Source organism: Bombus impatiens, unplaced genomic scaffold (genome assembly GCF_000188095.3).
Source record: "Bombus impatiens unplaced genomic scaffold, BIMP_2.2 scf_0843, whole genome shotgun sequence".
NCBI classification, from domain to species: Eukaryota; Metazoa; Arthropoda; class Insecta; order Hymenoptera; family Apidae; genus Bombus; species Bombus impatiens.
In genome coordinates, this window is record NT_177262.1 from 302,032 (window position 1) to 324,616 (window position 22,585).

At 39.7% G+C, this 22,585-nt stretch overlaps 1 protein-coding gene across 1 annotated transcript in view; it reads left to right on the top strand.

Annotated features, from left to right (window-relative positions):
- The window catches only part of LOC100743760, a 135,686-nt gene extending 113,342 nt beyond the window's left edge, over window positions 1-22,344 (top strand). The window contains exon 6 of the mRNA XM_024370612.2: window positions 22,232-22,344. Within this exon, the coding sequence (XP_024226380.1) occupies window positions 22,232-22,344 (113 nt within the window). The remainder of the gene's footprint in view (window positions 1-22,231) is intronic.
- The last annotated feature ends 241 nt before the right edge of the window (window positions 22,345-22,585 follow it).

The following is a 22,585-nucleotide window of genomic DNA, read 5'->3' on the forward strand; positions in this document are numbered from 1 at the left end:
GTGTTAACAATGATAAACTGGGTCTGATCGAGGAGAGCAAAGCGTTATCAATCACACTCCATTACGACTCGCTACAGCTAAGCACTTTTATCGCAATCCGTCCTCGACTAGAGTTACGTTCTGAAACGAGCTGAGAAGATTCAATAAATCCTCGAGTCCTCGTAATTTCCTTATTGCATCGCTCTCGATAAATCGTTCAAGCCGCTATCTCTAAAAAGCCCAGCAAGCTTCGTCTCAATTTACCGTTGCATTTTCGTCAACTTTCTTTTTGTTTCGTTATCATACACTTTTACAAAATATTCGCAACAGTGAAATTGTTTTGAGCGATAAAGAACCAATCGGTTAACCGTTGGACAGACGGCGAACACCGAGCAAAATCTGGTTCATGCAAATATTTCACGTTTATTATTTTCTATGTTACGTTTACGTATTATTATATTATCCGACCGAATTATTGTACATAATCTGCTCTCCAGCCGGTTTCTCGTTTAATGTCTATAGAATAAAATATTCCACGCTCGTGGCAACAATGATCCAACTTTCATTGCAAGAGGATTAATTTTGTGAAAATGATTAAACGTGAAAAAAATTTACACGCAGCAACGAATAAAAATATCGCCGCAAAGCGGATTTTACTCGTAACGTAAAATTCTGTGCAGATCCATAAAGTTAAAGTTCAACTTTCTGCACTCGAAGAATTTTATCATATTTTCATTTCTCGTTTGGATGATGTAACAATTGGATGCGATAGAAGTCACGAACATCGGGCACCAGGTTCTCGTAAACACTCGTTCGTACGATCTTCGTTCATTAGCGATAAATGTGCGACAAGGATCGTCGTTATTTTACATATACATTAATGACTATAGCAATCGCTAAACAATGCAATTATTTCGATGTTACGTTTAAATCGTGCTCGGCATGCTTCATTAACGAAGCCAATAATATCGTATTTATCACTTCTATCCCTTTAAAATACCGGCGAATTTTAAATGAAAATCGGCTACGATTGTTCGTAACAAATCGATCAAATTTCTCATTAATTTCAAAAAAATGCTTCATCGTTAATCAAAACTACAGGATGAAAGGTAACGAGAGCTTTTCATCAACTTTTGGCGCTTAATTAGGAATATATGTATTTTTACTAAATTCTGATTATTGTTATTATTATTAAAAATCCCCTTTTTTCGTTATAATTTTTCTTAATACTTAGAGCTTGACAAACTTTAACTTACAATAAAATAAATTATCTTGGCTTAGCAATAAAACAAACATTCTGTTTGTGGTTAAATGTTAAGAACACGCGATATTAATATTGTGATTCTATAAATGAAACGTCGAATTTAAAGAAACGACGATCACCCTAAAACACGTAAGATTTGCTATTCACCCAACCGTTCCGTGCTAATTAACGAAAAAATAATCCTGAAGCACACAGAACAATTCTGCGTCCCATTGTAAAGTCACAGAACCAACAATAGCAGTGAGATAGCATTTACGATCGTGCAGATCACGTCTAGTCACGCGCGATCTTTCATGTAAACCATGCCGCTTCGCGACAGTTATACGGCTGTTACGGTGGTATCAGTCCTCTGCCAAGGGGGGAGTCCGATTGTTCCAGCTGGAAAAGCAAAGCTGTTAGCTTGTTACGGGAAATGGGATCCATGGTCGAATCGTTCGCCACGATCTCACTGTCTGTCGCGGCTTTTCCTTTCACCGAGCAATTATCCTACCCGCGGCCATCGACTTCGCTTCTACTCTCGTAGATGCTGTTTGTAACAACGCGGTTTCGATTTCCAGTTTCGTCCTATACGGTGTGTGTACATGTCTATGGATTCCAGGTAATTGATGTCGGGGTGAACCGGGGGACAGTGAATTTCGAGGAAATTAGAGAGAGGTCGAGGAATTAGATTTGGCGAGAGGATATGTGTACGTATGTTTGAAACGAAGTGGGATTGGATATTTAGTGTCAAAATTGCCTTTTGAAACGGGAGAATTTATTAATTAAAGGTACTTTTACTTCTGTTTCCTTCTCGGTTAAGGTTTTATTCGACGCGTGCGAAATGTCCCTTATCTTTTACTTATTTTTTCCCCGCTCGTTTCTCAATTTTTTTCACAGCGAAACATACTTTGTTTCGCGCGAAAAATTAAACCCGACACTCGTAGAGTTTCACACGAGTCGCCTAATGAAGACAATTTCACGGCTGGGTGTCGACAAGGGGATCGCGAAATCTCGTCAGAAGAACTGCGTTGCTCGTCCTTTTGCCATCGACTGCCTATTGGTTGGGGATTAAAATTGAAAAAAGGAATCTGCGGTTCAGCGACCACGGTGATCGAGGTCAAGCGAACTAAAAGGAAAAAGAGGAATCTGCAGTAAAGAGGAAAGGGTTGGAAAAAGGTGAACCGACAAAAAGCGTGAAAATGCAAGGCTTTATCCAGCCGAAGCTACCGGAGGATTTACTCGATAAAATTTCGTATATGAAATGTGCACGACCATGAACGAATGCACCACACAGGATGCGTAATTACACATGCATCAAAGTATACGTGGTCATCTATACGTGCGTGCACTCGATGTTTCGGAAAGAATTGATTAACGTCTGATGAAAAATTCATAAATATCGAAATAGCAAATCAAACGTGTTTCACACTGGCCATATTTTATTATTTTCAGAGATATTGACTTTTTTGAAACTATTCGTTGAATGGTTCAGTAGCGAAGAATCTTTTCTAGAGTTATAGTCATATTTTAGTTTCTTAGCAACTGTTCAATTTATAATTAGTATCGACAGTCTTACCGAACCAATAGATAGTCATAATAGGTTGTAATGGGGAAAAATCTGAGACACCTTGTATAACGTGCGGATATATCGGCTGGATGGCATGGGTGCGGGTTAGAGTGGCACGTTAATAAAACCAGAGCGTTAATTGCTGAATTCCCCATTGATTAATGGCGCTCGAGGCTTCGTTGAAGGCAAGAGGCAAGTGAGCCGCCAATTTCACGAAGGAAATAGTTCGGTGTCTGCGTTACAGGCGTTTAAATTGCGGAAGTATTCCTTCATTGTGTTCTGCCCACTATTCTCTTCTTTTTTTTCTCAATTCTTCAGAACCATCGATAAATATTCAATCAATAACGTAGCTTCCTATTTTTTCCATTATCGTTTCCAACTCTTCTATGAAACCATTTGTAATACCTCATTATTGTTCGGTCAACACACGTCGATTTCAATACGATTGTCAAAATTTCCTCGTACAACGAACAAAATGCGAAGATATTGTAGGACAGTTTTATTTTATCGACCGCTACCGACATTTTCAGAAATCAAATCATCTTTCCCTTTTTCTATGGCGATAATTTTCCTAATAATCAGAATAAATAAATATTTGCATTACCAAGTAAAATGGTATCAGAAATGGTCATTAGCTCTCCATCACGTAAACGCAAATGCATGCATCACAGTATTCTGGTACGTAATAACGGTTCGCAGTCACGGACGTTCATCCTCACGCTCGTCTGGCGTTAGCCTTGAGAGAAATCCGCGCTGAAATATCGCGGAAATCTGTGACGTCCGGTCTGACGTGGCGCTCAATGGATCATATTTCTCTAAAATATCTTCATCGAAACCATCCAATCTCCTTAAACGTAGGATACCATCACATTTTTCTCAACTTTGAACAATTTCTCCGCTTTCTTCTCCTTTACTGCCTTCGCTTCTTTCTTGTAGCTTTTCACGATTTTACAAAGAGCTATCTCGCACCAATAAGGCCGTATAATTAATCCAGATCGTTCCATCGGTAGCAATCCTACGCGCTGTTAACGAGTCCTAGCGAACGTTCGGCTTCCTTTCTTTGATTAACGCTCATTCTGAACGCTCAAGGGGTTGAAACGTTTGCAACAAGGAGAACGAACACTCGTTCAGCCCTTCTGCCGTAATATACCTTTTTCTACATCGTAGAAATAGTACAGAAATTAAATCGCAGCTGCGTCGCTTTGGTAAAAAATGCGGGATTCTATGGTATAATTGATTTTCGAAAAGTACTCGCTCAGGTTTGAATCGTCATCTCGTACAACATTCTACGTATACCGTATTTAATTAGAAACTAATCAATTTCTAATCCAATTTAACCATCTTCTCGTAGCCCAATCTTCAATTACTGAAAACTTCATGCCAAATCGACAACACCGAACCGTCCAAAATACCATACAAGTCGTCTAAATGTCTTTATTCGCAATTGATTCATTCTTAAGAAACAGCTCTTCATAAACCAAACGTTAAGCGCTAGAACTTGGTTCGATCCAATCGAATCCACATCGAAACCTTCTTAGGAAACTCTTAACCACCACCAAAGAAGAAAGCAACCTCCTTCGGTGGAAATTAATCCAAATCAACTCAAATCGATAACACCGATTAATCGAAAACACACTTAGAACGCCATACGAGTGACCCAAATGTCTTCATTCGCTTACCAGTCGTAATCATAGCTCGCTATCATTCGAGGGTTGCAGCGAGAGTGACTCGTTTACGAGCACGCTGACTCATCTTTCGGAAGTGAGATGTCACAGCTGATTTACGCGGTTCCTCGCGATTTAAAAAGAAAATTTGATGGCCAACACGCGGAGTCCGTCAGTAGGACGCGATAGAAGTTGGTCGGCGTCGCGACGTTCCGAGTATTCGCCGATGGCGTGGCTGCTTAGAAGATTGCCAATACCATTACGCCGCAGCGAAAGTGCCGGAAATCGAACCTCCTCTTTATGCTGTCCCGAGATGAGTCTCCAACCAAACGAACCGGATCCGTTAAACTCTCTCGTGTTCGAAACGTTTACCTCGCTTCTGTCTGTACACAGATTTTACCTTTCGTTGCTTTCCGCCGTTTTTAGCAGTTGGGAAAAGTATAGAAGCTCGTTGTCAGAATAAGAAGATTTTCGTCGATGGTTTTTAGGGTGACTCTTATGGCGTGTTTGCAGCTTTCGAAATCTTGTTTGCTTCAGTGTACTCGCGACAGAGTATTCAATTGCTACTGTTTGGATTTTGTTTGGTTTGTAGCGGGGACGGTTTTTATTTTTAACATAGATCGTTCCTTTTTATCAATTTTTGCACTTGCTTCATGAGAGTGGATGTTTACGTAAATATGACTAAAAATATATAACGATAAAAAGAAAATTGCGAATTGTCTATCGATAAAAATGTTTCGGCAAATCTATCGCGAAAAGTCGCTATATTTACGATCCACTTCCTTTTTCTCGATCACGTCCTTTTCGAGGAAGATCTGGCAGGTGATAGATCGTGCCATTGAATCGTCGTTATCATTCGATTCTTGACATTCGATCGACGTCTATGAATGACTATTCATATGGATCTGGTGCATATTACAGCGAAGGGAAGTCGAAGAGCGAAAGGGATCTATGCCACCAAAGGACGATGCTTTACACGGGGAAAAGTAATTCGCTAATGGCATCGCGAGATGCGCAAACGCGGTCTGGTATTCTTCGGAGTGACGATGCCTTTCGGAAAAAGCAATCCTCGATCCTATGGCTCGACTTTATCCAAATGTATCCGGCGCCCGTACGGGTTCGTGATATTTCAAGGGATATTCCGGTAGTTCGAGGTTGCGATTGAACTTCGCTGTCTTCTTCATCTTGGAAAAGAGGTCTCCGGACGAACTTGCACTGGCTGGTGGATTTCGGTGTAGTAATTTCGTTCGAAACGTCGAATCCCAATTCCCCTTACCATTTCGTGAAAGTTAACGCTACTTTTAAATTATATTCGTCAAAGACAAGGAAATTACGAAGATCCGTAGTAGTTTCCTTTAATTCGTCAGATTTTTCACGACAATGTCTTCCAAGGTAATACGGAATTTCAACCTGACCTCCTTTTAAATTCTTCAATCTTGTGCCACACATAGCGATTCGAAACTTTCGATAGTATCTAACCCACAAGCTCTCCAACATTCCGACTCTCGAAAATCCACGACTCGGAAAATTCCAGCAAAACAAAGTAATCCAAGTTGACTGACTGCAGCTCGCCAGATTTCAAGATTCCACTCCTAAACACTAGTAGCGGAGGCGTCTAGCGAGGATGAAAGTCGAAAGTCGAGAGTTTGAGCGAAAAGCAGGAGGATCGTTGGTGACAGGTCCCGGTTAATATTCATCCCTGTAACGCGACCGTCCCACGGCCGTTTCTTCTGTTCGATAAGGTTCGCGGCCGATACCCTCGACAATCCCTTTACCCTCTCGGCCGCTTCTTTTCTCCTCGTTCCTATCGTCGACTGGAAATTCTCCCCAGAGCATCCTCCTTGCTCTCTCGCCAGGAATATGGCCGAGGCATTATCAATGCGAGGCGAGTTCTCCACTGCACTTTCGAGGGTATCCTGGAATAGTAAGGAGAGTGCTGGCTGCGCGCTTCAAAGTCGTGGAGGGAAATCCTAAGGAAGGGTGAGTGGTGGATGGAGTAGGAGAGCTAAAAGAAAAAAAGTGAAGGAAATGGAGAGGAGATAAAAAAGACGAAAAGACGGAGGAGTGGAAAAGGGGGTTGGACGAACTATCTGGTTCGATTAGTAACTCGGTAACGTAAGCTCCGTCCAGTGAGACTGTTTTTCTTTCGGTCTTGGAATTACGTTCAAGCAACGTTCGAGGGTAAGGGATTTCAGATCCGGCGGTAAAATGCAAATATGGAAATTTATTCTCGTCATCGTGTCTTATCTGCAGCTTGCGCGTTAATAAGAGGGTCTCTGCGATTCTTTCGGGTTTCCTTTTTTGATTCGCCCGTGGAAAGTTTACGAGCGTAAGTGCTTTGATAACGAAAATTTTGTTTGAAAAACGCTACTCGTGCAAAATGAGTAAATTAAAGAGAGAGTTTGACGACTTTATCGATTAAACGAACCAGGTGTAACACGTTTGAGGTACAATATCGTTATCTCGTAACCGAGTATCGATTTCACCAAGTTCATGGTATTCAAGAACATTGACATGGACATGATACGCTTGTTACAGTGCTCGGTATCTAACAAGATCGTTGTAAACTATCGGTGTCTGACGATCTGTATAGAAACGACGATAACTAAGTTCCCGCGTTCCTGGATCGAAAGCGAGTAGCACACTTTTTCTTGGAAATTCAAACAACGTCAATCTTTCGCGATACAGCTTTGTCCGCTTAATTATCATTTTCAAACTAATTACTTTCTAACTAACAACAAACTAACTACTAACTATCGACGTCGGTCCTATCTAACTAACACTAATAATGACACCATTGTCATCACTGTATTTATTCTAATTTACATAAACAATCGCAAAAGATCCATTTCGAAGAATTCTAGCGTTGAAGCGTCCCAATTAATCACCGCGCCTGGAAGATCCAAACACCCCACGTTCAACCGCGGTCCGACGCTCCTAAAGCTGTGAAATCGAAGCGAAGGAAGCAGTTGGAGTTGCAGTCTAGCTGCAGGCGGAAGCGGTCGTAAATCGAGCCACGGCGTCACTTTCCTCACCGAGGAAATTAATCCTCGACTTTTTAACGAAAACCTAGACGAAAGCCTGTTCGTGGTTGTTTTCGAAATCCATTTCTGTATTCCTCCCTCACGGGTAAGCCCATCTGGCGTCGTGCAATCAAATCGACGGTCTCGGCCAATTTACCAAGCCATCCGAAATTGTTTCGTTTTGATTGACAAGCCGGACAGGCCGGTGACCGCGTGCCGGTCAGTTCCATCAAAGCAACCGCGGAGACAGCGTTTCGCGCGCGGATTATTTCGCTCAGAATGCCACGTCAAAGCGGATCTTGTGAAATCGACTGGGAATTTCTGCTTCGACATATGTGCTACATATGTTAGAAACGAAGCGAAACGTTCTCCAGACCAAAGATATCGCCGTTTAAGACCACCGATAGCTAAATTCCCCGTGCTCCTGAAGATATTTTGGCGAAAGAAAGGAACACGAAGATATCGAGGCAAAGTAGTTTTCGTGCTCGAGGAAAACCGATGCTTCTTTTCTCCTCGATAAAAATACGTTTGCAATGGTTTTCTTCTGTCGTTAAATGATCCGACAACGATCGCAATATCGTCCCTGTCATCCTTGATCTATCGCGAACCGAAGCCTTTCTATTCGACAAATTCGTCATCATCCGACGTAAGGTAACCCAACGATCCGTTTCGCACGCTTAAACGCTTCACCACTGATGCAACCGAATCTCAAACAGCCGATCGATAATCACGATAGCGGTACCCAGGGACGCTGTCAAAGCTGCGACGTACTCGTTTCAATCTCGAAACGAGAAAACACCCCTTTGAAAAAAGACAACGAGCGAAAAAATATATTACAAGCACAGGGAAACGAAACAAAACGAGAAACAGAAACGAAGACAGAGATCGAGTGGCGAAATAGTTAGGAACATGGCGAGGCAATCGCTATCCCGGGATAATATAGACGTTTTTGGAAAACTTGTTTCGCATCGAAAAAGCAATTACACCCGGCTGGCTATCGAAATTGTTATGAACAGAGAACGCGGAACAACAGAACGGTGAATGGAGCGAATGGGGGTGGGTATGGAGAAACGACGGAACGTTGATGGACACCAGTCACCCCTGTTGTCCCCATCCAGCGAATCCCTGTCACGTTTCTCCCCGTTTCAGCCGGTTTTCGAGCCAGTGGTTGCAATCACCGGAACCCTGGCGTGTCCTCTGGCGCCATTCGAACGACCATCGCGATCTATCGGCTACCACGTTATATAATGCGTTGCATCCATGGACGAATACGTTTTGACAAGCTTCGAGATACCACCGCTCCGCATATCCCTCTCTTGTTCATCCGTGTTTCGCGTCCGTTCTTGCCTTTACTTTTATTTTTCGTTATTGTGATTTTCGGTGGTGGCTCGCCTTTCTCTCCACATCCATCGTTGTGTCTGAGAGACGAGAGAGGCTGCATGGATAGAGGTTTCGAAGCGACGAGATCCGACGTTTCCGGGCTAACAAATAATTGGGCCGCTGCCAACCCGTACCCGCGTGTATGCACGTTATTTTGATTTGACGTAGTGTACGCCGCGAGCGAAACACAGCAACCCTGTGGCGCGTACACCATTGTTGCGGCCGCTTGATTCCCTGCTGCGACTGTCCACCGAACGCGTCATGTAAATGATGTATACCCGCCGACGATCGAATCCGAATAGAAATATAGTCGTCAACGGGATGCCCGACGAACGATCAGTAATTGACCGGAGTCGTAGACGACGCCTCGGTTTCTCTGGTCGTTGATTTACGAACATTAAGCCAGCGAAGGATATAATTCCCTGGATAATGTGAAATATTATGGCGCGTAATTAGAAGATAGCTGGTCGCGTGATAGCAGCGTTCAGTAGCTAGGATCTTCTCGATCCCAATAATTATTATTCCACCAGATGGATATTTATATTCGCTCACGAGCCACTTACCGCTCTTTATTCCATTTTCCACGCTGCTTTATAATCCACGGCGGAAAGCGAAATATCACGTCGCTCAAACGACTCTACCCTCTTTCGTCTCTTTCTCTCTTCGTTCAATAGTACGCTGTTCCTCTCGTTACCGTCATTTTTCATCGCCTTTTGCGACGCGACGCCGTTTTTTGCCCGCCTCGCATCCGACAGACCGGATTAATTCCAAGAAAATATTTAACATTCGAGGCCGTCGACACTGCAGAATCGTTTATTCCGCGTTATCACGCGACTTCTTGGCAGTTCGGGGGACGAAGTTCTTTGAAGAAGAGTGAAATGGCACGGTGGATATGTGCGAAAATTGCATTACGGTGATTTATCTATGTGTGCACCGTGTAGTTTTGTTGCCGCTGAAGGTCTTTTCGTAGAGAAACGTTCGTAAAGACTAAAATGCTGCTTAAAGAGGAAATTTTTGTTTAGCTATTGCGTGAAGATTCTCTTGAAAAGAAAGTTTCTACGATGGGTAGAAGAATATTTTTTAGAAGGAGAATTATCGTGTAGAGTAAAAGATTTTATCTTGTTAAAAGAAGATGCGGTTTAAGTAACAAGCGTTTGCTAACGTCATTTTTTCATTTTCTCCACAAGTTCTATCAGATCGGAAGAAGAGATGATGAATGAATAAGTAGATCAAAAAGTGTAAAGTAACTTTTAAGTAGGTTAATGAAAGATAGATTATCTTCCATCGTTATAAAGTAATGATGTTCCTTTCCGAATATCGCCAGATGTAATGTGTGCTTCTATTGTATTTATCTTCGCGAATTCTCTTTCTCCTTCCACCTATAATAATCTTTTGGCATCGACGAATACTTGAGTAACAAGGTTCGCAAGTTCGTAAGTATTTAAATTTTCTTCCTCATTTTCTGGTGCCACAAATCCTAAAAATTCTACTGTGCAGTTCCTATCAATTTGTAACCTATAATTTACAGAAAAATCACAGAAGATAATTGTTGAGAATTGTGGATCTTAGTCGCCGAAATAAATGTATAGGAACACTCATATTACACATGGAAATTATATTAAACTGTCTCAAATTTATTTAATATGCGATTTACAAGATATTCGTAGATACACATTGTCTCGGCACTCTTTTTGTCTCACCACCTTTTTTTACCACCGTGCGTACGCAACAGTTGCATTCTTCTGTTTTACGAGACGCTGTTCACTCACGTACTCCCACACACACTCATACTCATATACGTGTGTCACTACTACGCATCTAATCCAATGAGGCACACAAAATCACATATATCTCAATAATAATTTAAAGTAATTAGAAAATATGCCATTTTGAAATTATACGCTAAAATTCCAAAATTTATACAATGACATTAATCCACGAAGAAAAAGGAATTCTTAACGCACGTTCCAATTCGTTCAAAGGTCCCAAAGCAAGGCAGCTTTCTTGAAAATCCACGAAAATCAAGAAAACATGTACGAACGAGGCAAATTGTCGCTAGAGAAGGTGTAGTATCATCCTCTTTCAGAAATGAATCACGAATCGTTCCATCCATGGACTGCCGTCGATTCGATTCTAATCGTGTTCCGCCGCTCGAACGAGCGTCTGAACGAAAGATCGACGCGCTTCTTTACGACTCCGTGGTTTACGAGCTCGGTCAATTCCAGCGTATTCGCCTCACGATCCAACCGCACGTCATCGAATGATCGTGGGCAAGTGTTAACGAGACTAGAAGTCGATTTTACGACCGCCTGCAAAGGAAAACGAGCCGGTTCTTTCGCGCGCTGAGAAGTTAGCAGCGCCAGATGGTCGAAGTTGATTGAATAAACTAGGAGAAATCAGGGGATGGAAATGGATTCTGCGTGATTGATCGCAAAGCGATTGGACGATTTCAAGTGAATTTTCAATGAAATAAAATCAATCGGCGATGCTACTGATTTATCATCGAGACTGCCAAGTATTATAATCGAGAATTAACAAAATACAAGTAGTATAATACACGTAGAATAATATGCCGTGATATGAAAGGGAAGTTTTCTACATTTAAATTTTGTTCGATACAAGTTTGCATCGACTCTCACGTAAAACGTCTTCAAAACTGTCATAAACTTTATTGCTTCTTCCTTTATAGCAATATTTTATTCTTAGTATAGAGTGTGAAATAAAAGTAAGAACGAAAGCAAGATATAAGATAGGAAAATAAAAAATTGCGTCAGACGTTTCTGAAAAGGAGAGTGGAATATAAATCAAAGATTAAGAAAGCAAAGAAATAATATGGAAATAAAAATGAATTTGGCCGCGAAATTAATTTTTCGAGGATAAATTGAAACTCTTTAAGAGAGACGCGGGAGTTCACTTCCTTTTTCTTGTAGTACGAGCAAAAAATGTTTAATGAAAATGTTTTCCATCTCTGCCCCTACGGGTTTTCCTTTTCCTTGGTTCGCGCTGGTTTTATTAAAATATTACGTGCGAAGCATTTTCTTGAATGTAGAAATTAAATGGCCTCGGCATCGTTAGCCACCGAATATTTAAACAGACGTGTATGAAAAACGAAACAGGTTATTAGAAGGCAAAGACACTAACAGAACATTCGTTCCTAGAAATTAGGATGATCCAATCTGGCTCGCTAACAGAGAAAAGAGAGAAGTTCGCTCGAGAACATAGAAACTGGGATATTAAGATCCTCGACACACCTTAAAATCATCCACCATTCTTAAATAGCCTCTCCCATAACACAAACGCTTTACTTCCATCCTCGCGCGCAACTCAAAGAAGCGAAAACGAAGAAAAAGAAGAAACCGACTCGCCTACCCGCGTATAACGACTTTTCTTAAACGAACTAAGCGAACGAAATTATGAAATTCATTAAACTACCCAAACAATGTCTACGACCTATAAAAACTTTTAAATTAACTATAACGCGATAAAGTGGAGTTGCTAAAGGAATTCGATATGCAGTATGTCTTGTTGGTGCCTGTCGACGACTACTAGAAATATATATAACTATGAATATTTCTAGAGTAGAAAAAGATAGAGAAAATATATTTGCTAACACGATTATTGTAAAAAAGAAATGAATAACATCTCGTATCGTTATAGGAAGATACACTGTTTTGTTGTAATGAGAGGAAATGACCCAATCAAAGAGGAAGAAAAAACGATACAGGACCGATAATACGGATCACGACGTCCAGAGCAGACAAGGTGGTAAAAAATAAACTTCGAGATTTAACGAGATTGTACGAAGTAGCTCGTTGCTCGACGTAATAATTCGCATCGACCGTGTCAACCGGCGAGCGTCCAAATAGCTGCCAATACGGTGACTGGTTCGTTAAAAAAATAGAGAACGATTTTCTATCGTTAAATGGGGTCTATCAGACATCGATTACTCGCGAGTTAACGTGTACCAAATTGCTAGCGAAGACATTGCTAGAATAATAGACAAGCGAGCGTGTAAGAAAAGATTTCGTTTCAAATATTTCACTCAATACACAATTTCCGGACACACAGCGATGATTTACGTTCATGATGAAAGTTCGATTGAAAAATTTTCTTCGGGCAATTAAGAACTAATTAAACAGCCTTGAGATTATGTTGCTTGCTCGCGGCTTTCCAAACGCGACGTTCGTCAGTATTACTTTGAACGAAACGTTTTTTCCTATAGTCAAAAGTTAATTAAAGGCTCACGAATATCTTTCTCCTTTACCTAATAGAAAGCTAATCAAGAAGTTGTAATATTTTTTTTCGCCCTTTTTCCTCTCGGTATCTTCGAGTTAATTGAAGATCTTTTAATATCACTCTCCTCGAATCTCAACTTCTTAAACGTTTCCAATTTTATTTCGCTTTCAACTCTCCTTTTTCTCTTGCAAGAATTTTTATATTCCTAGCATAGCAATTGTATCAGAGCTAACCTGATTTACCATTTCTCAACGTGATTCGAAAGATTCTTCTTCGCGAGACACGATCGTCGAATATTGATCGGTTCGGTTTCCAACCGATTGCTATAAAGATTCTAAAGTATTACAAGAAATTACAAGAATAAGAGGTTTGCATCGTTTCCAGACCCGAACGTATTTTTTCGTACGAAGCAATTATCTGGTTTATCAGCTTCAGAGGATCATCGAACTCGGCCACGATAATTTCCTATCCACTGGTTGCACTGTTTTTTAATCACACAGCTCATTGGACAGATAAAGCAACCTTCAACAAAGAAAAGCAGTATCGAAGCCTGTAAAGGAACAGAAGGATATGGAAAAAGGAAGACGAGGAACATAATCGCCCATTAAGTTTGACCGCTGTACACCTGAAATTTCGACTTGGTGTGTTGGAATAAATCAAAATGAAATAGACGAACAACGAACAATTTCCTGAAACGAAGTTTGTTTATTCAAAATTTTACAATTGAACGTGTCACGCGATTCTAAACTTAAAAGCATTTTACAATAGAAAACTATTTCGAGCGCGAAAGGAGACTCTCCTAAAATTTTCTCCGTTTGATGAGACGGAAATTAGTTATTTCTGAAGAATTCTCTACCAGATAATATAAAGTTCTATTATCGCAAACAATGTGATTCGCGTGTACTCGATTTCCAATATCGTTTACAATTTCAATTCCAGAAAATCTTTATGGTTGCTGTTATATTATCCTTAAATCTCCTTTATCCTTTAGTACTAGACTGTCCATTCTCCTTTGTACTTTTTACCCACCAAGCTTTCCTGCGCTTTGCTTTCCTTGGCCGCGGCGATTCCACGTGGAAACTTTATTAGTCCTCTTCCCTTAAACACAAACCAGCGATAAAGGCCGCCTGTGAGCGAAATATCCTGGTGTTTCATAAAGCTGGCATCGTACCGGTTTGTCCAGGTAGGCGGGTCACTGTTTCCGTAATGAACGAGCACAGGCACCGGTCGGTATGCCTGGAGAAAAACGAAACAGAGAAGGGAAACGCGAACGAATCCCTGGACGATCGATATTCGATTAATTGGATTTGGCTAGGCGCACTGACGATTTCTCTCTCGTTCTTTTTTTACCTCTTCGTTTTTCCCCTCTGTTTTTTAATTCGCCCTTTTTCATGGCGTTTTTCTGCTGTTACTCGTCGACGTACGATTGCATCGCGCGGAGCTACGTTTCACTCTCGGTTTTTGATCCTCGGGCGCGCAGATAATATGCCGAAGCGAGCGAGTGATTGCTACGGAGGATGTTCGAGCACAGTCAGGGAGATTTGTTTTTCGGGGGATTGGATCGCGAGAATCAAATTGGATGGAGATGACGTTCTGATTTCCTGCGGATTCTTCCAAGAGGAGTGGTTTTTCTGTGTTTTTGGATTAGAGGCTCGAGACGTGACAGCAAATGATCGCGCTATCCGAGTCTCGGTGAATATTTTGTCGAGGCAATGGGACAAGAGTTGTACTACCTTCCTTAATCAAACTCTCCGATTTCGCGTATTTGGTATCGCGAATCCGCTGATTTTCCACGAGAAACTAACAAAGATTAATTTACCTATTAGTCTGTCACGATAGTTTTCAAAAACTTCTTCGGAACTTTTCTACGAACGTTTTCCGTGAAACTTCGTGTAAATCAAAGTTCGAAACTTCGGTAGAAAAAAAAGACGAAAAAAAGGGAGAGGGAAGGAAAGCAGAAGAAGAGCAATAAAAGGGAAATATTTATCCGAAAAGAGAAATATTAAAACTACACTCTACGAAGATTATTCTCCATATGCTGTGAAATTACAGCGCATCGATCGACAAAAGTGGCAGCCTTCCATCGGAATGGAACGCGACAGAGCGTGCTAGATAGAAATCATCTTCGTAACGATTCGATCGTGTTTCGACCTGTGTATAATGTTACGCGATTCACGCACGATCGCGTCGTAATTTTACCAGTAATAACGTTGATAGTAATGCTTGTTTGTATGTAAACGATTCCCGGCCGGTGGAATAATTATTAACAGACAGTATCCGGAGCTGTGTATTTTAAATAGTTATGCAATTCGAATTGGTTTCGGCCATCCTACGGCGGCCAGCGATGGACTACCACCACACGTAATTCGACCCGTAAACACGAATCCTGCGCGATTCTTTCTGACAAAGTGGATGGCTAGTGTGAAATAACGATTGTGAGGTGGTTTATTGAACGTGTTGGTTGGTTTATTAACACGTTGGCTGCCACGACACCCGTATTCGGGTGTCAACAAAGTTTCTGGTCAGGCCGCGTAATCCATATTCGGGTGTCGCTTATTTGACTACTTGCGAAGGATCGTCGTAGGTATTTGAAAAGATATTCCATAATAATAAAACTGTTGAATTGTTATAAAATAAAAATACGAAAATGGTTTATTAAAAAAATTACTTAGAATGTAACATTTTAAAGCATTCTATACATAGCTAATGTTGGCCGGGACAATTTGGACAATAAGTTGTTGTTTTCTTCAAATTCTTTTGTGCCTTTGTTCGTTCCATTCGACGTCTTTTATTTGCATAACATAGTTTGCATGCGCGTCTAATGCTTCTTCCGGAATCATTTTTCCGAACGGCTATATTATGCTGACTCCGTCGAAGACAAGGATTTTTTGTATTTTCAGACAACCCTAATAATTTTGCAACTAATAATTGTCTAAATATTCTAATATTTATATTTTTCCTTGTTGCAATTTTGTAAACCGTCAGAGCGTTTACAACAGAAATTCCCAGAAGGAATTGAATGCCAAATTTTCTGTACCATTTGATTCCTTTTCTAATTGTGATGGCATAAGAAACCATTTGGTCGGAATAATCTATACCACACTTTCCTTCGTTATATTCAACAACAATTAGTAGTTTTAATGTTGCGAACAAATGAAACGAAAGATCATTCTTGAGACCACCACTTGAGCGACTCGCATTACTAAAATATCGATGGGAGCACCTAGCAGGGAACGCTTGGTACCGCTGTACGCGTGGCCTGATGGAGATTTCTTTCAAAACATGCGTGACAGTCAACGTGTTAAAGAGACGAGTCATAAAACGATAATAGTCAATTGTAATAAAATCACTTTAAGTACAAGTACAGAGTAATCGTCGCCCACTCAATGCTACTATTCCACTCTCTAACTGTTCAACTATTCGACTCGCTAAACTATTCGATTAAATGTCCGTCTTAGAGAGCATGTTCATCTATTCGTATCGACAGGCGTTATTATAAAAAGTTCAAGTGTAACTCCGGTTGACGATTACAAATAACGGCGATAATATTTTGTTTTATGTTCGTCTACCTTTGAACCTAGCAAACCAAAACAACGTTGGTATTCCAAGGCACAACAATATTCAATCAAATCTTTCATTGACTCATGTGCCGCTACAGTTGTTCTTGTACTTTTTAAGAATCTACATCTTCAATAAATTTGTCGAAAATTGTAGGTAAAAATGGTATAAAAGATATGTAGGATCTACTTTGGTTTCTGATAAAATAGACAAAGTATATACATATATTCTTTCCACCATTGATAGGGAAAGTAACCAAAGAAGTATTTAACTATGAGACTTTGTCTGGCTGACGGTAGATTCGGTTTGCATGTAGTCAGAGATTAAACAGAAATCGAAGTACACGTAATGTCTACGATAAACTCTTGTTTATATCGTATCTTCTAGTGGTTTCTTGAACTATGCTTAATGCAAATACAAGAATATTTATGAGACACAGAATAAATGAACAGCAAAGCAATGTTTGAGCGAAGAGTAAGTTGTGGAAAATGCACGATGTCAAATTAACTTGTTGCAATATTTTTATTGCTTCTAAAATCATTTTTAGATATTCAATAGCAACGCTGATGGAAACAAAAGACCGTAACGTGAAAGATTCATGAGAATATAACAACATAATACATGTGCGGGTAAACAAGAAGAATTTCGAGAAATTCCATTTAAATCTTTTATCGTCGAACGTTTCCACAACGAATCATAACTAGGATTCTGTATCTAGCACAAACAGAAAATGTAAACAAACAAATCCAGAACAAAAACAAACAAGTGGAGAATATATACGAACAAGCAAATCAAACATATTTATGTACAAACTGTAAATATAAAGAAATCTTTTTTGTTTTGTTGGATAACATATTTGCAATTTTAATCTCACCACAATATACATCTGTCGAAACCACGTGCATAGTAGAAACGTTATCGAATGTTTATTTGAAAAAGCGGTTGAATTTTTCTGTAATAAGAGAAGTTAGTAAAAATTAAGATAGTAGATTTTCCAAAATAAAAGTTTCATTTGAATTATGTCGAGTATATAAATAGGGAAGGTCTTTACCGCCAAACTTCTATATCAGATACACCAAAAAGATAGAAATAAAGCTTTTCATAAATCGATCGGATCAATTTATTTATATTTATATTTATGTACATCCGTCATTATACATATTTTAATACAAGAGATACGAAAACTTCAATCCGTACATATCGATGGATAAAATAAGCAAAATGTCAAGGGGAATGTATCACCTAAACCCGTATACATCACAGACGACCAATTAAAATTATTAAATGACCAATAAAATTAAAAAAAAAGAAAGAAAGATACAAATTTCGATATTAACACGGAGAATACAGAATAGAAAAAAATTGTATCACGCAAAATTATTTAGAACGCAAATCTCAAGACTAAAAAGAAGCAAAATGTATTATTTAAAGAGATTTCAATCGCCAATTCTAGAGATTGTCTCCATTATTGCTACGTTATCCAAAACAAGAGCGGCTAATTCGCTTGCTCGCGAACTGGCACGCTGCTCCACTGCTGGCTGTTACTTTTCTTCTTGTTCCTTGAAAATTTAATCGCCGCGACCGCACCGCCTCTAATGCGATTCCCTTCGCCCACATTGCCTCACACCCGGCGTTGCAAAATCTTTCCAAGACAAACTACGACGTAAAAACGGTCCGACAACAACACGGTTTCGTGCCAGATCACTTTTTGTGCTAGACCAGAGACAGTTCCCTCTGCGTCTGTACGAATTTAGGATATTGAAATATCGAGAAATCGTCAGTTCATTGCAACAAAAATAGTAAATATGTAAATATTTAAATTAATAAATGAATATAGGCAGTAGACAAATATTTGCGATGAAAAATAGTGTACGAATAAAAAAAAAATATATATATATATGTCGGGTTCACATTATGATTAGGATTAGGGACGTGTAACGAATCTTCATTTGGATTAGACATTGTTGTTATGCAATAGAGAAGATATTTACTAGTACAAATATGATTATTAGTACAAGTGTGGATATTGCAGAATTGACAAGTAACCGCGGTGATTAGACACTAATGACAATGGTTTTAGGTTCGATAACGAATCCGCGGTCAGTGGGATAACAAAATGCGCTTTCTTCCAAAGTCCAAGTTGTACTCAACTTGCTTATCTACGGTACAAGTATTACTAAACTAACTCTTTGTTAAAACGTAGAATATTCACCGAGCGTAAAGACGCTATGTAATTCGCTAATGCGACCTCACGAGAGAATGGCTTTCCGTCACGATGATGCTGCAGAGGAAAGCTATGATGGGGTGTGTCTAAGGACACGAGATCCTCGGATTCATCGAGAAAAGCCTTCGTTCGGAAAGCGAGGGAAATTGATGTTGCTGTTAATTGGTCAATTTGGTCAATTTGGAAAGATGCTAGTCGTCCTTGAGGGAAAGTTGCTAGTGGGAAGCGTCGTTCGTGAGAAAAATAGATTTCCCTTATCTTCCTGTAGTTGGGACAAAGACTGTTTGTCTGTTTGAAGGACTTTAGTTAACTAAATGTCAATGTCTTCTCTATTGCATAACGACAACGTGTAATCCAAATGAAGATTCGTTTCACGCCCCTAATCCTAATCCTAATATAAACCCGACATATATGTTATAAAAATTCCTATATATGAACAACTCTATCCTCTCTCATTCCACGTTTACGGAATAGATCGATGTTTTCAATATTTTGCAGGATCTAACATATTCGATATGGTTAAATAAATATTTTTATTAATATGAATATTTATACGAATTTATAGGTTATTAAATTCTAATTGTATATGAATTATGTATTTCGAATCGCATAGTGTCGTGGAATATTTTCAAAGCACGGGAAATACGAACAAAATTCAACAAAACTTAAACAAAAATAGTATGCATAAATAACAACTATTATTTGCATTACAAATGTTCTGAAAAAGGAAGAGCGAACAATGCCACTTTTGTCAAAATTTAACGGTGAAACGAATACTTCATAAAAATGCAGCGACGAGTGAACAAGTACTAAATTAAAATGTAGAAAAGCAAAGAATGTTTCGACCGAACAATAGCAACAGAGTTTCAATAATCCAAACGTTTCCCTTTTTCCTTTAAACTTCCAAGGTTCCTCCTAAATTGAAGAAATATTGTGAACCCTTCCGCGCACAATGTAACCAGCCCAGCGTGCTGTAATTCGTATTCTTGAAACTTTCGATAATTCCATCGCAGAATGGAAAGAGAGACGAGGACAGAAGAGAGGAGAGACAGAGTGGCGTTTAAAGATTACACTATTCAGCCGACGAAAAGATTGAATCCATAACACAGTAAAAATTCATCAAGATACTCTACTGATTTCGAAAGAAGCGGTTATTGGCTAAGCACTTTAAACGGAACATTCGAACGTTTTAACAAGTCCAAGAGGGCAAGACATTTTATTTCGCCTCCGATTGACCCGTGGCTCCTAATTGGTCCTTCCTGCCTAGCCCTGCCCCATTGTTTTAACTGGAACAACTGTTCAATTTACCGCGGCTTCGCCAATGAAGAATAAAATAAAAGAGGAAGAAAAAAGAAGAGGAAAGAAAACGACCTTATACCGAGAACAGAAGTGGGTGCGCCCTTTCGCAAATAATTTAGGATTAAGGCTTAAAAGTACGGAGCAAAGTTTACGGAAACAGGTTTCTGGCCGAAAGGAATTGGCAAAGGAACCGCGCCGGAAGTGGCAGACTCTACATTTTCACCGGAAATAACGAGCTGGACTACCTACGTGCCTCGACCACTTACTTCTTTGTCTTCTCTCTCCTTCTCCCTGGTGGAATATCTTTTTTCTTTTTTTTTTTTAGATTCTTTTTATTCGACTGTAATTAAGAAAGAGGACAGTGGAGAGGGTCGCGTGTGTGAAATCGTTTCGGTGAGCTTCTAATTGGAGAGGAAAACCTCTGGTTTCGGACGAGGGTGGCCGGTAACACGCTGACCTCCGATGGAACCGCGACAGAGTTTGATTAATACCACACGCTCCCGGAAGTCTGTGGCAAATGGATTTTCGATATTGCCGCGCGCTGCCAGTCCAAGGAATCTTCGAATTAATTCTTCCCTTGACACTCGACTATTTCGTTCTCAACCGACAAAATAATTATTGACGAAATAATATATTCATCAATTTACTTACGTTTTTCAATATCGACGTATTACGCAGCTTTTTAATTAAAAGAGCTACAGTGCTCTCTGTATTTGGTCTCATCTCATATGAGAAATTTGATATATATAAAATCTTTATTTTCGATTTTTAAATCAACACGAGAGCATTTCAACGATATATCGAACGCATGAAAATAATACGAATATGTTGCATTTTTCGAATGAGCTTCCCATCGATAGCTTTATTTATCGTATAATTTGAACGGTGAGCAAAGCTGTTTGAACGATACGCCGATATTTCGTATCTTTTTGATATGCGGTAACCAAATATTCCAGTGTTTCTTTAAGCTTCGTAATTCGATCAATGATTTTCAGATGTTTAAAGAAGAACGGGATAAACAATAGAATGTCTCTGTGATGGTATCTTAAACTTATATTCGCTAGGTACAAATCTGATGCATACAGAGAGTACAGGTATTAAATGCCGAGACATTTCAGACATGCTTACCCCCGGGAAATCTAGCTTGCAATCTTGCGCTCCAACTGTAGCCAGATTATCGGAAATCTGACGTTCACGCGGGTTTACGATGTGCCAATCCCTATTGAATACCGTGAAACGCTTCAAGGTTCATAACAAGGGAACGTCGCGAACGATCTGGCTGCGATTTAGATGAAACTTTGTAGATGAGAAGAACAGGCAAAAATAAAAGATACGTATTTTTCCTTATCTACGGTAACTTAAGTTTAAACGGTGAAATTACTCTGAAAAGTTCAACCCTTAAGAGCTTATTCGGGAAGTTAACAGTTAGAGATAAAAAAAGATTTTGTTAGCAAAAATTAAATATTTTCTAAGACGGTGGAGGGAAACGTTAGAATTAACGAAGAATTTTCGAAAATCTTCACGTTGATTCGAAAAGATACACAGAAAAAAGAAAGGAATAGTATTTCTAACACTCTGTCGCAACAAGAATATCGTATCTACTTCTGGAATTATTAATATTCATTCACATTAATATCTATGTCTCTATGCTCAAGTAAAAAGTGGAAACAAAAAAGAAACTATCTAGGATCGTCCTCAATTTCTTTAATTACCAATTTTCATTTGCCGTTTTTAATAATGGTATGCTGAAATAAAAGAGCCACATGAAAAAAGAAACGAAAAGACAGATACATTACACGAAAGCACCTACCAATTTCCCTAATTACCAGTTTTCATCCGCCTCTTTATATCCAGAATCATAATCTCAAAAAATGAAAGAATAAAATCTAAAAGGACCAGATGAAAAGAGCAAAAATAGTTTCTCGAATTATTAAACTTCGTTCTCTGTTAACCTACTTCTTCGATAAAATAAGAAACGGAGAAAAAGAGGACAGTGTGTGATTCGTTAAAAAAAAATCATTTTCGCTTTAATCTCTTACCTTTCTCTTGAATTTACAGGTAGCAGCAACTCGGCGAGCTCGAGCACGACCTGGACTACAGCGACGGTGATGATTCTCACCCTGCCAGCGATCATGTATCTGATGTTCTCCTCGACGACGATAACCATGTAGTATCGTGGATGAAAGGCCTAAGAGATATCGGGTGAACCATAAACAATGTCGCGAGAGCCGAGGCACCGTCGGGCCCATCAAAGTGTCGTCGGTCCTTTCAAGTGCATAGTTCGTAGAAAAGACCTACGTGACCCTGGCCACGAGCGTCTGCAGAACACGTGTGCGGTGGGCCTGGTAAAAGACAATGGAAGGCTACGACGGCCAGAGAGAGTCGGGAAGCAGCGTGCGAGTCGAGAAGCAG